General features: G+C 34.2%; 1 protein-coding gene across 4 annotated transcripts in view; it reads left to right on the top strand.

The window, feature by feature from the left end:
- The window catches only part of BEND7 (BEN domain containing 7), a 126998-nt gene that overhangs the window by 24659 nt on the left and 88369 nt on the right, over positions 1-13970 (top strand). For 3 of the 4 annotated variants that reach the window (XM_044677243.1, XM_044677244.1, XM_044677245.1), the window contains exons 3-4: positions 8031-8333; positions 11195-11317. In XM_044677243.1, the coding sequence (XP_044533178.1) occupies positions 8031-8333; positions 11195-11317 (426 nt within the window). Of the gene's footprint in view, positions 1-1843; positions 1867-8030; positions 8334-11194; positions 11318-13970 lie in introns of those variants that run through there. The other variant, XM_044677246.1, reaches the window with a different exon arrangement.

Below are 13970 nucleotides of genomic sequence, written 5' to 3' on the forward strand. Positions count from 1 at the left end.
CTTCAAGGGTCAACACCTGCTTGAAGCCTAATTTAAGTTAGTTCATGTTTTCCAGGAGCCTGTATAACATTAAACTTCACAAATATCTATTATGGATATAAATGTAAGCAGTCATACATTTTAAAAAATGATTGGTGTTGATTCTCTTTCTTTTTCTTTTTTTTTTTTTTAAACCCTTAACTTCTGTGTATTGGCTTATAGGTGGAAGAGTGGTAAGGGTGGGCAATGGGGGTCAAGTGACTTGCCCAGGGTCACACAGCTGGGAAGTATCTGAGGCCAGATTTGAACCTAGGACCTCCCTTCTGGGCCTGACTCTTAATCCACTGAGCTACCCAGCTGCCCCGATCTTTGTTGATTCTCTTTGCTTAACTCTTATTATTTATTATAAGATTTTGCTGTCCCCCTAATTTCTTTCAGCTTTTATGTGGGGCAAGGAGATGGAAATAGCAATAATAATGTCCAAAAGCAGGGCTATTGTAACATTTGTTAATTTATATGGAAGAGAACAGGAAAAAAATTCCAAGGAAGCACAGATAAGCAGGACAGCTTTGAAAGTACTGTGTAGAACTTATATAATAAAACAGCAAGCAGTATGAAATGGAAATTCATGCTTTTACTTAAAATCCCCTTTTTATATTCTGCTATTATATACAAATGTACTTTAGGGCAATATTGTGGATTTTGGTGATTAAGTTCAAAATAAATATTTTTTTTTATTAAAAAAAAAGAAAAGGAATCCAGAGCTCAGGGATTAGATGATTTACCCAATGTCTCACATCTAGTTAATAGCAAAATCAAACTCAAACTTATTTTTCTGGCTTCTTTCCTATCCATGAACTTTAAAAAAAGTATATAATGGGCTTCCTTTGTATTTCCTATGTATTTTAATTTTCTTTGTTTGTAAACATTATTCTGAAAAGGAGCACACAGACTTCAACAGATTATTAAGGGAGTCTGTTATACAAAAACATTTAAGAACTTATATTGTTTCTGGGAGCTTCCAACCTCATGGGGGGTGATATAAAAATATGAAAATTTAAATTACAAAGCCTGTGATTATTAGTTGTAGTACCAGAAGTATCACTATTATCATTGAATAGAGTGCAGAGCCTGGAGTCAGGAAGACTCATCTTAAGGAGTTCAAATCTAGCCTCAGATACTTACTAAAAAACTGTAAATGGAGTCACAAAGTGTTGAACATGACTGAAATGACCAAATGATAACAATCACTAGTTGTAAGATGTTCATGTATTTTTGTGAGTCTATCTGTTTATGTGTAATGAGGTTTGTTCCTGAAAAATACCAAATCTTAACTACTCTTATTTTCTCTTAGGCAGCTTTTCTAGACCCATGACTGCCCACTTTCCTGGTGTCCTATGTAAAAATCTTTAAAAGAAAAATGATAACCTTCTTGGACAAAAGGCTTCAATCTGTAGTTTTCAAGACTTTTCCTAATATCAGTTGATTCTTGGAATTCTCAAGAATCCTTAAGCTTTTTATCCAGACATAGGTCTAGAATCATACTTTCTTTTAGAATTCCTTTTACTATTGGCAACTTTTTCAGTGGTACACTGAGGTTCAAGCACCTTTTCTTTTGGTGTTTATGTAGAGGGGCAATTTGGGGACTTCAGTTTTATGATAACCTCATTTGGATTACTAATATGGGGTTGGGAATGGGAAATGGTTGTCATTCTTTGTAGGCCATCTCAGGAATTTCTCTAATTCATGACTTCTATTGTTCCTGAAGGTGGAGGGATAGAAGCCTAAGGGATAAATCTGAAATGCCTTCCTAGTTCCTGGAACTAGAGAATGGACAGAGTGACTTCTCAGTGCTGAGAGATATCAGTGGACCTTGCGATTGTGCAGGTGTGTGTCCTTCTATTCTTATATCTCCCATTTCTGAGAATGCATTCCTTCTTTACTTTCACCTATTAAAATCTTTTAGTTTCCTTTAAAGTTAAGCTCAAGACTAAGTATAAAAAGCCTTTCTTCATCTCTATTGTTGTTAGTGCCTCCCTCTCCAAAATTGTCTTGTCTTTATTTTATTTTATTTTTGGTGAAAATTTTTATATTTTATTTCTTCAAATTACTTGTAAGAACAATTTAAACTTTTTTTTTTAAGATTTTGAGTTCTAAATTCATTCTAGTCCCTCTCTACCCCCTTCCTGATATAGCAAACAATTGGATATAAATTATACATGTGCAGGTATGCAAAACATTTCCATGTTAGCCATGTGCAAAAGAAAAATAAAGTTTAAAAAGGTATGCTTCATTCTGCATTGGAGACTCCATTAGTTCTTTTTGTCAAAGTGGATAGCAGTTTCCATCATATATATATATATATATTTTTTTTTTAACCCTTGTACTTTGGTGTATTGTCTCATAGGTGGAAGAGTGGTAAGGGTGGGCAGTGGGGGTCAAGTGACCTGCCCAGGGTCACACAGCTGGGAAGTGGCTGAGGCCGGGTTTGAACCTAGGACCTCCTGTCTCTAGGCCTGACTCTCACTCCACTGAGCTACCCAGCTGCCCCCATCATATATTTTTTTAGATTGTCTTGGATCATTATTTTGCAGATAATGGTCAAGTCCTTCACAGTTGATCATCATATATTATTACTATTACTGTGTACACTGATTTCCTGATTCTGTTCTCTTCATTTTGCATCAGTTTTTGTAAGTCTTTCCAGATTTTTCTGAAATTATCTTGCCTTTCATTTCTTATAGCACAGCAGTGTTCCATTAGAATTATGTGCCACAACTTGTTCAGCTATTCTCTAATTGATGGACATCCCCTCAAGTTGTAATTCTCTGCTACCACAAAAAAGAGCTACTATAAATATTTTTGTACAAATTGGCCCTTTTCTTTTTCTTTGATCTCTTTGGAATATAGACCTAGTAGTGGTATTTCTGGGTCAAAACGTATGGACAATTTTATAGTCATTTGGATATGGTTCCAAATGGCTCCCGAAAATGGTTGGGTCTATTCACAACTCCAAGAATACAATAGTATCCCAATTTTTCCACATCCTCTCCAACATTTGTCATTTTCCTTTTCTATCATGGTAGCCAATCTGATATGTGTGAAGTAGTGTCTCTGAGTTGTCTTAATTTGCATTTCTCTAATCAGTAGTGATTTAGAGCATTTTTCCATGACAATAGTAAGCTTTGGTTTCTTCTTCTGAAAACTGTCTTCATATTCTTTAACCATTTATCAGTTGGGGAATGGCTGTTATAACTTTGACACAAGTCTTCATATACTTGAGGAAGAAGCATTTATCAGAGAAACTTCATGTAAAAACTTTCCCTCAGTTTTCTGCTTTCCTTTTCATCTTGGCTGCATTGGTTTTATTAGTGCAAGAACTTATTAATTTAATGTAATCAAAATTATTCATTTTATACCTGTTCAGTTATAAATTCTTCCTTTATTCATAGATGTCAGGTAAACTATTCCATGTGCTTTTAATTTAATTATGATAACACCCTTTACATCTAAATTATATCTCCAATGATAGAATATGAGAAGTTGGTCTATAATATATCTAGTTTCTGGCAGTTCTGGCAAACTCCTTTTCATTTTTCCCAGCAATTTTGTCACATTATAAGTTCTTGGCCCAAAATCTTGTTCTTCAGGCTTATCAAACACTAAATTACTATGGTAATTTACTTCTGCTTGATCCACCACTCTATTTCTTAGCAGATTCCAGATTATTTTGATGATTACTACTTTGTAATATATTTTGAGATATGGTACTGCCAGAATGCCTTCCTCATATTTTTTTACAGTGATTCCCTTGATATTCTTAACCATTTGTTCTTCTAGATGTCTTTTGTTATTTTTTCTAGCTCTATAAATAATTTTTTGGAAGTTTGATTAATATGGCACTGAATAAGTGAATTAATTTAGGTAGAATTATCTCTTATTATATTGGCTCAGCCTATCTATGAGCAATGAATATTTCTCCATTTGTTTAGATCTGATTTCATTTGTATAAAAAAGCATTTTGTAATTGTGTCCAGATAGCTCTTGTCTTTGTTAATAGATTTCCCAAGTATTTTATGTTGTCTACAATTATTTTCAATGGAATTTTTCTTTCTATCTCTTGCTGATGGACATTGTTGGTAATTTGGAAATGCTAATGATTTATGTGGGCTTATTTTATATCCTGCAACTCTGCTGGAATTGTTAATTATTTAAATTAGTTTTTAGTTGATCTGCAACAAAGGATAGTTTGTTTTCCTCATTGGCTTATCGCCTATTCTGATTCCTTCAGATTTCTTTTTCTTCTCTTATTGCTATTGCTTAGATTTCTAGTACAGTATTGAATAATGGTGGTGATAATGGGCATTCTTACTTCATACCTAATTTTATTAAGGAGGTTTCTAGCTTATTCCTGTTAGAGTACTTGCTGACGGTTTTAGATAGATAGTACTTAACATTTTAAGGAAAGCTCCGTTTATTCCTATGATTTCTAGTGTTTTTAATAGAACTGAGTGTTGTATTTTGTCAAAAGCTTTTTCTTCATCTATAGAGATAATCATATGGCTTTTTGTAGCTTTCATGATTGATATGGTTCATTATGCTGATAGTTTTCCTAATATTGAACTAGCTCTGAATTCCTGGTATAAATCCCACCTGGTCATGGTATATGATCTTTGTGATATATTAGCATATTATTCTTGCTAGGATTTTATTTTAAAATTTTGCATTTTGTTTTTATTTTAAAGTCATTAAATTGGATGTTGATGGAATTCTCTCTCAATTGCATATAGCCACATATTAAATATACTATGTAAAAATAATGGTAGCTTATTTATATAGCATTTATATAGCAGCTTAATATTTGCAATTATATATGATTCAAATGAGATTGTATATATAAATATATATGTAAGTATCTAATATAGACCACATATATGTACATATATAATAATTTTCATTTTTATTATCAATTTATTATTATTAAAACCTTTTGAAATAGGCACCATTGTTATACATGTTTTATACTTGGGGAGGCTGAGGCTATGAAAAATTTAAATGACTTTCCCAAGGTCACACACCTGATAAGTGACTGAGGCAGGATTCAAGCTCAGATTGTCTTAACTTCCCTAGTTCAGTTCTCTATGCATGTAGATAGTGAAAGAATTTTCTCTCTACTTTGTAGATAAGGAAATTGGTGCTCAGAAAGTTATTTGTCCAGAGTGATACAAGTAGCAGGTAGCAAGCTGAGCCTCTATAGACTAAGTACTCTTACTCCAAATATGGTTCAGTTAAATAGTTCCCAATAGGGGTTAGCATTCCCTAATGATGTCATTATTTCTTGAAAATACTTTATAATTGCATGGTGCTTCACAATAACCTCAAATAGTGTTTAGTAATTGTCTATAGGGAATGTATAGTAGACTAATACCACAATTAAAAAGTCCTTTGAGTACAGAGTTTCTCTTGGCAAAGTTGATTTAGGTAAGGAGATGCTTGAGAGAAGTTCTTAATTCCTTGCCAGTTGCAATATAACTGAAAAAGAGTAAGCCTCAAATCACTGCTTAAATTTGTGTGGAGGGCCAGATGAGGCTGAAGAGAAAGCTGTACTTTAGACATTTGCATGGATCAGGTACCTAAGTGTTGGGAAAGCACAACCTCTAGTTTTACCAAGTTTAAGAATTATGAAATTCCTTCACACAACCATAATCTCTTGTCTTTTTACCTCTCTCTCTCTCTGCTTTCCCTTTCATTACCTCATATTTTATATTTACTTAATTGATGCCCAATTCAGGTTTTCTTCTTTGTGTTAGACATCCTATCCTTTTTTCCTCATCTTGACTCTGGTGAACCAGTTCAACTAGATCCTCCTCTCTTGAATTCTTCACCCTTTTATCATATCGCTGGTTATATAATACCCATCCAAGCCTTACTCTTGGATCACTCCCACCATTCACCATCATCACTCCTACACAGTTGTTGCTAAATGATGGTGGAGAAAAATCACACAACTCTTTGATTAGATTCATGACAAATTTATGTTAAATAATTTCAAGTGAGTCCTCACTACTGCAAGGCAATCCTACTTTACCTCCCTTATCTACTCAATGTTGCACTCTTCAGAGCATCTCTTCTAAGACTTTTCATTCCTCTTCTAACCTCATGTGGCACAGCTTTCTATAATCTCTCAGTTGAGAATCTTTCCTCATTTTCAGGAAACAAAATGATGCCATTTGTCATGAATTTCCTTCTTTTTCCTCTTCCTCTTCAGTCCCTCAGGTACCTCCCACCATTATCTTCTTCATCTGTCCCACATAGTGAAGTAGCCTTACTCCTCCCTCACATTTCCTCTAATAGATTGCCCCCTTTTTGTCCCCATATCTTTCTTATTTTCATTTTCTCCCTCTTGGCCTATTTCTCACTGCCTGCAAAGATGCTCATATTTTTCCTATCCTAGGAAAAAAACACTTGCTAATCTTTCCATCACCATATTTCCTATAATTCTTCTGCCCTTTGTGCTCAAACTCAAAAACATTGTTAACAATAGGTGCCTCTACTTTCTCTTCTCTCACTCTCTTTTTAACTCTTTACAGTCTGCCTTCTGACCTTATTATTCCACCAAAACTGCTCTCTCAAAAGTTACCAGTGATGCCCTAGTTGCTAAATTCAAAGCCTTTTCTAGATCCTCATTCTCCTTGACCTCTCTGCAGCCTTTAACACTATTGATTATTTTCTCCTCCTTGGTACTTTCTTTTTTTCTAGATTTTTGGGATACCACTCTCTCCTGGTTTTCTATCCTACTGCTTCACTGTATCTCTCACTCTATTGATTTCACCTTTGCAGTATCTCTCAAATATACCCCTGTCTCTTCTCAGACACTTCCACCACCCTACTTTAGGTTTTCATTACCTCATGCCTGAATTATATGCAATATCCACTTGAGCGACTGGGATGCTGTCTTTAGAGAGCCATCATTGTCCTTATTATGGACAAACCAAAAAGTTGAGGAACTAAAGCCCCCATACCAAGTGGAGAGAAGAGAAGAAAGTCAGTGGCCTTGAGGTTTCTTAAGGACGAATCCATTTTTTAAATGAATCCCAGTGCCTTTATTATTTCTATTTTTATTCATCATTCAATAAACAATATTTATTAATTACAGTCTACTCTGTATAGTTCCCTTTGTTAAATATTGGGAGAAGATACAGAATATGGCATAGTCCCTGCCAGTGTGATAGAGTGAAAAGAGTAATTGATCTGGAGCCTGAGCTGTTGTTCAGTTGTTCAATTGTGTCTTATTCTTTGTAACCCCATGGAATCAGAGCATCTAAGCTTAAAGCCTAGCTCTACCATTTTCTACCAGTGTGATGATCAGATCTTTTTGAGCCTCAGTTTCATCACCAGTTAACTGATTGGTCCTTTTTGGCTCTGTCTGTGATTTACAGGAAAATATAGATTGGTAAGATACTTGACAATAAAGTGTGGTGCTAGAACACATTATATTTATTAGCAGAAGAATCATTTATCCATGCATTTTTATCAAATATTAGCAACAATGCAATTCTCATCCCCACAAAAACTTACTTGCTAATGATTATAAACTCTTTCTCCAAAAATTTGCTGGGAAATGGGACTTGGTTGGAGAGGTGGGGAGGTCACTATTGTCTGTGTAGAAAATATAAAGTAGTAAAGGGATCTAACCAGCATTAGAAAGTAAAAAAGTGGCAATGGAGTGATCAGAAAGCTTTATCTTTATGGCCTTGCCCTCTGCTTAGTCTTATGCCTTATGCTTACTTAGCAGAAAACAAAGTACTTTCTTACTGCAAAGGACTTGGAAAATATTGATGAGATAAAGCAAATTCAAGAAACCCTTTACCATGAGAAAACTCAGTCTTTTTCTAATATAGCCAGGATAGAATTAGTAGTTTTATTTTATGTATTATTTATATCACTGAAAACTAGAATTAGAAATCAGTAATTTCATGTGTGGGTAGGAGGAGATGGAGGGAGTTCTTTTTGCTAATTTGTAGTGATAACTCTGACTCTGTTTTCATTAGGAGATGAAAGCATGGAAATTAAAAAACAAATTACAGGGATGAGAAGATTATTGAATGACAGCACTGGAAGAATCTATCAGCGTGTTGGCAAAGAGGGAGAAAAACTGAAGGAAGAACCCCAGGATTTAGACTTAGTCTGGGGCCAACATTTGAATTCTTCCACTGAGGTCTCACAGAGCCTCCACCCTTCCCCTAGTGGTACATGGAATGAGTTACCATCTCCAATTGGCCAATTCCCAGGGCAGTATGGAACCCGATCTAAAACTTTCCAGAATCAGTCCAAAACTACTGGAGGATCCAATGGTATGATCTTAATTTATGTTCTGATTTTCTTTTTTAAGCTCTGTGCCATAAATGGTTCATTTGTTTGGGTTTAGTACAATAAACTTTTAACCACAAGAATCAGCCAAATCATTTTAGAAGAGAGAAAAATCTCAAAGTTAAGATTGGAAATATCCCAAACTATACTGAAATCCATGAAGTTTTTAACTTGTTTTGAAAATTAGGCATTGCTTACTTGACTAAACTATGTTAGAAGCAGAGATACTACTTTAAGAAATGAAGTTATTCATTGTTCTAATTTACTAAACACTTATTAGCACCTTCAGAGTGTAAAGCTTCTAGTCTGTGGGAGGAATCTCTCCCCCCCCCCCACTCACACACTCACTCTCTCTCTCACACACACACACACACTCACTCACTCACTCACTCACTCACTCACTCACTCACTATTTAAGGGCAATTGAAAAGCACGAAGAAAGCACTGTGTGCAAAGTCCAAAGAGGAAGACTTGTTTCTGATGGAGGTGTGTAGGTGGGTGTGTTCAGGAAAACTTCATGGGGCGGCAGGTAGCATCTAGGGAATGGATGTATAGGAATTCCATGGGCAAAAGGGTACATTCCAGGCATAGGGGTGGGTGTGGGGAACAAAGGCAGAAACAGTTACCTCACATGCATGATAGAAAATTGACCTTTGCTCCCTAAAGAGACTACCTAGTAGAGTGACATTTATATTTCCTTTTGCTTACTCCTTTATTTTTCTGTAATATCAGCGCAGAGTGTGCCAGAGATACTGAATTCATAGCTAAGAAAAGGACTTTATAACCTTGAGTCCAAAGAGGGACCACTGTTTTAATCTTAGACCTCAACTACTGAACCAGCAATCCATATTTTATAGCTTAGCTTGATTAGCATAGAAAATAATTCACTTAAAGGAAAATTCACGTAATTATAATGTCAATTTTTTAACATGAGAAGTTTTGAAAGAAAATATATGGGAAATAATAACTAGTATTTCCTGACATTTTAATATCCTATCCATTGATATATTCTCTATTTTCTTTTATGTAAATTATACATTGTTGAAGCCTTGATTTGTACAGGAAAGAGGCAAATAAGAATATATTTGAAAGGAGAGTGCATTTTCAGTTTGTTTGGAGGACTAAGGTCCCAAAGATACTTTTTCCTTTTTAATTTCATTTTATTAAAATCAGGCTTTATAACTTGCTTTTTAGTATCCTTCAAGAAAAAGAAAACTTTAATCTCTTCTTGTTATTTAAACATTTTTATGATGATTCTATAACTGTCAATAACTAGTTCAAATGCAAGAACTTCTGTGAAGATACCTGCTGACGAGATAGCAAGGTGGTATTGTGTCTTTTCTTTCTTTCAGCTATTATACAAATCAGTATCAAATTCACATTCTGGCTTACTTCCAGGATGGATGGAGATGGCTCTTTAAAGATTCCTCCATAAAAATAAAAAATTGGTTCTCCTTAAAATTAAAAAATGATTTATAAGAAGTTGGAAAAGGCTGCCTTTGTCCTTTAAAATTGATAAGGACAGTACCTAGGAAATGTAACAAAGAATATTCTATAAGATGTTCCAAACTCTGTTGACATGAAAGTAATGATTTTTTAAAGTCCAAAATCATCTTTTTTCTACATAAAGTTTTTAGTCCTTTCCTTCTTAATTGGAAAGCAAAATTCTATTTCGCAATTTGCAGGATAATTTGTGGATTTACTTTAGTAACTTTTGTAATAATTTTAGACATTACAATATAAGCTCCCCATGCATCAATGTGAAAACATTTATTGCTTATATACTTTTATTAGATATGGATTGACTATTTACATATGTCAGTTAAGTCATATGTAGTTTTTAAGTCTTCATATGTCAGTTGCTGCAATTTTGAACCTAAAATTTTCTGCTACTCAAAATTTAAAAGGTATTTTAAGAGTAATTTTACTATGGCCAGTTTTCTAACTGCCTTCATGGTCAGGAGAAGCTAAATGGATTAGAATTCATCTTGTTGAAATGAAATTGGACTTAATATATAAGGTGTCTGTCAATAAAATCCCAAGTGTTCTTCCATACTCTACTTTTCAGAACAGTGAAGATGAATATTGATATTTGAAAGAGTTTCATAGTAGTAATGAACTGTGCGATTTTGCTGCAACAGCTATCAGAAAAGGAAGTAGAAGAGATATATAAATAAAGGGACATGGAGTGATGGGTGAAAGGAAACTGGAGGAGATATAGAAAAAAATATAGAATGTCCTTTATCAAGTTGAGGGGAGTACTGTACACCTACCTACTTTCTCCCATACATCTAGAACATGACCTTTCCTATTCTCCCCCATCCTAAAACAATCCCTCAGCTTTTACTTTACCTACTATTACATGTATTGTGAAGCATTATTCTTAGTATTCAAACTATTTTTGAGTTTAGGTTCTCATTTAATTCTTAATATAAATCTTTATTGCATATACAACTACCAGTTCTTTGCAAGTCTATTCTTTCTTAGAGTTAGTTTTTTATGCATAATAAAGTGAGAGTGTTTATAATGAATTTCTCTGCTATTGTTATCTTAGATGAACTAGTCTGACAATAGAGAGGCCTGCTGTGAGGTTGCATTGTGTTCATACTTACATGCAGTCTTGCCAAACCATGAAGCAGCATGCACCTTACAATATGGAAGTCTAAATAATTGGATAAAATCAGACCCCCAAAATTCAGGTTGTGAAAATTATCAGGTACATTTTTCTTAGGCATGGTTCTATAATAACAGTATATGCATCAAAATCCTGTCAAGATATATTTTTTTCTCTCTTTAAATTTTATTTTTTGGTTTGGAGTCTCTCATGTTTTTCTTTTATGCCTAGGAGAACTTCCAGCAGTGAATTCATCATTTGGATCAAACTGCTGTACTTGTAACTGCCAGTCAACCTTGCAGGCTATTCTTCAAGAACTCAAGACCATGAGAAAATTAATGCAGATTCAAGCAGGTACAAAGATAATGGCCTCAAACTTGATTCTTTCAACTTTTAATGTACATACAATATCTTCGGGAACAGATTTATTGTGCCTTCTTTATTAATCCCTCCCACCTTCCTTTCTTATGGTATTCATTCATGTTATCAATTTTCTTGGCTCTTTTGGCCTATGTAGTCCATTCATCCTTTAGCACTTTTTCTGCATTTTCAAAATGGCCAACAATGCCATTTTGTCTTTATTCACTGAAATTTCATCCTGAATCCTTCAACTACTTCACAGGTGTCAGTTAAATTAAATTTTGGAATATTTCTTCAAATTTATGTAATATGTTTTTATCTATTTACTGTTGTAAACCAATAATAAGGTTCATTTGAAGAAGGAAAGATAATATGGACAATCTAGCTCATCACTTCTTGAACTGCTCAGGGTTAGGGCTTTTTTATATTTCCATGATTTATTGCAGTATCAGGGAGTCAAAAGAGTCATCAAGAGCTATCCTAAGACTACACCTATAGAGATGCTCCATGCCAGATAGTTTGTGAACATGTATAGTGCCTATAGAGAAGTCCCTTCGTTTTGTTCTCTATATGTATCTGCCCCCTAGGAAACATGGGATCTGTGTTTTTGCCCCCAATAGTACAAAGACATATAGGCAGAAGTCAATAAGAAAAAAAGTAGATGAAAGTGGGCTCGTTTCATTGGTTTTCAGCAGGTGGACATTGTGTTCCTGATGGTTCAGATTCATCATCAGTCTAGAATCCTGGGATTAGTCATTGAATGCATAAGACTTCTGAAGTTTTTCTCATTTATTTTCCTTTACCATATTATAGTCTTTGTATACATTTTTCCTAGTTCTACTTACTTTGCTTTTCTTTACTTTATATAAGTCCTGTATTCTTTTTGGAGGTGACTCTTTGCTATAGTTTTCTGAGGCATTAGAAAGAAGAGAGATTTGTTTTGAGTCATAGAGCCTTATCAATGGTAGAATTCTAGAATTCCCAGGATTTTAGCTATTAACCCCTTCAGTTTATATTTCCCATTCTTTATAGTTAGAATAAAATAGAATTATACCAGTTATACAGAAGTTAAAAATTTTCATCAAGTCCTGATAGATATATATATATATTTTTTTTTTGTTAAGGAAAAATGCTCCTGTTATTAGCTCCCCCCACAAAAAAGTGGAAAAAACAGTGATATGTAGATACGATGTTACCACCATTTTAGAGTTTTTGTGCTTTTTAGGGAAGGATTTCTTTTCCTTGCCTGCTTATAGGAAGGAAGATGTTTCATATATTTTTGTGGTCATTTTAGTGAAATGCCAACATTTGGTGATGCGGGTTTGATTCCAAAAACTTATTGTTTAGCATGTTAGCCACCCAAAGTCATATGAACTAAATTCTTCCTTTAAAATGGTAAAAAAGTAAAATGATTATTTGTTTAATGTTTGATTTTATTGTGGTCAGGGATAAGCATTTTACTCAATCTATTCATAATAGCATAATAACAAATAATCTCAGAGATAGCATGGTAGGTGGAAAGTTGGTTGAATCAGGAGTTAAAAGATTTTAATTTAAATCATGTCCTTGATACATTCTGGTGGTATGATTTTAGGCAAGTCCCCTACCTTCTCTAAATCTCAGTTTTCTGATCTGTAAAATGGAGACATTAGTACTTGTATAAGGCTGTTGGGAGGAAAAAGCTCTATAAACTTTAAAGAGATCTATGAAAATTATCCCAATAACCTGGTACATAGTTAATGTCTCCTGAAATAGAGATGAATAAAAACTATTTTTATTTTTCATGTAGGACTTTTTCCCAGAAAAAGTACTTGCATTTTATTTAATAGAATTCACATTTAAGGAAACATGCACCAGAAAATATAATGATAATATTGATATCTAAGCTCCTTGCTATTGAAATGACAAGCTACATATTATAGTTCTTTAAATACCTAAAACTTCTTCACCCTCCCCAGAGATGTGCCACCTTCTCACCATGTTTCTTTTTCTGATTCTTTAGATTAGTATGACAAACTAGAGACTAGAAATTCCAGGTTTTATAATGCACAGATTATATAGAATATAAAATGGAATTAGTTGTTCCCATTTTCTTTAATTTAAAAATTGTAAAATTTTATCTTGTGTTATAGGTTTGCTAAAGATATTTTGCCTCCTAGACTTAAATTTATATTATATTTTTAAAAGTTCTAATTCCACTTAGGGAAAAGATAAGGGACAAGAATCAGTAACAAGTTTGGAGTTAGGAGATTGGGCCATATCTTAAGAGGCAAAGTGAGCTGCCAAATTTGAGCATTTCTCCAGCACTTTAAATTAGAAAAGCTTCTTCCTTAAAAATTTCCACAAATAGTGAGCACAGATAGGTGGCATAGTGGTTTGAGAGCCAGCCCCAGAGTTGGAAGATCCATTCTGGGTTCAGTTCCGGCTTCACTTGCTTCATAGCTATGTGACCCTGAACAAGTCACTTAACCCCATTGCCTAGTCCTTACTGCTCTTCTGCCTTGGAAATAATACACAGTATTGATTCTAAGATGGAAGGTAAGGGTTCAAAAAGAAAGAATTCCCACAAGTAAGTTAAGAATAGTCCAAGGGACAGAGCAGTGAAGTGGAAAGAGAGCTGACTGGGAGTCAGAGTTCTGAGATTCTC

The sequence above is a fragment of the Gracilinanus agilis genome, chromosome 5 (genome assembly GCF_016433145.1).
Source record: "Gracilinanus agilis isolate LMUSP501 chromosome 5, AgileGrace, whole genome shotgun sequence".
Lineage (NCBI taxonomy): Eukaryota > Metazoa > Chordata > Mammalia > Didelphimorphia > Didelphidae > Gracilinanus > Gracilinanus agilis.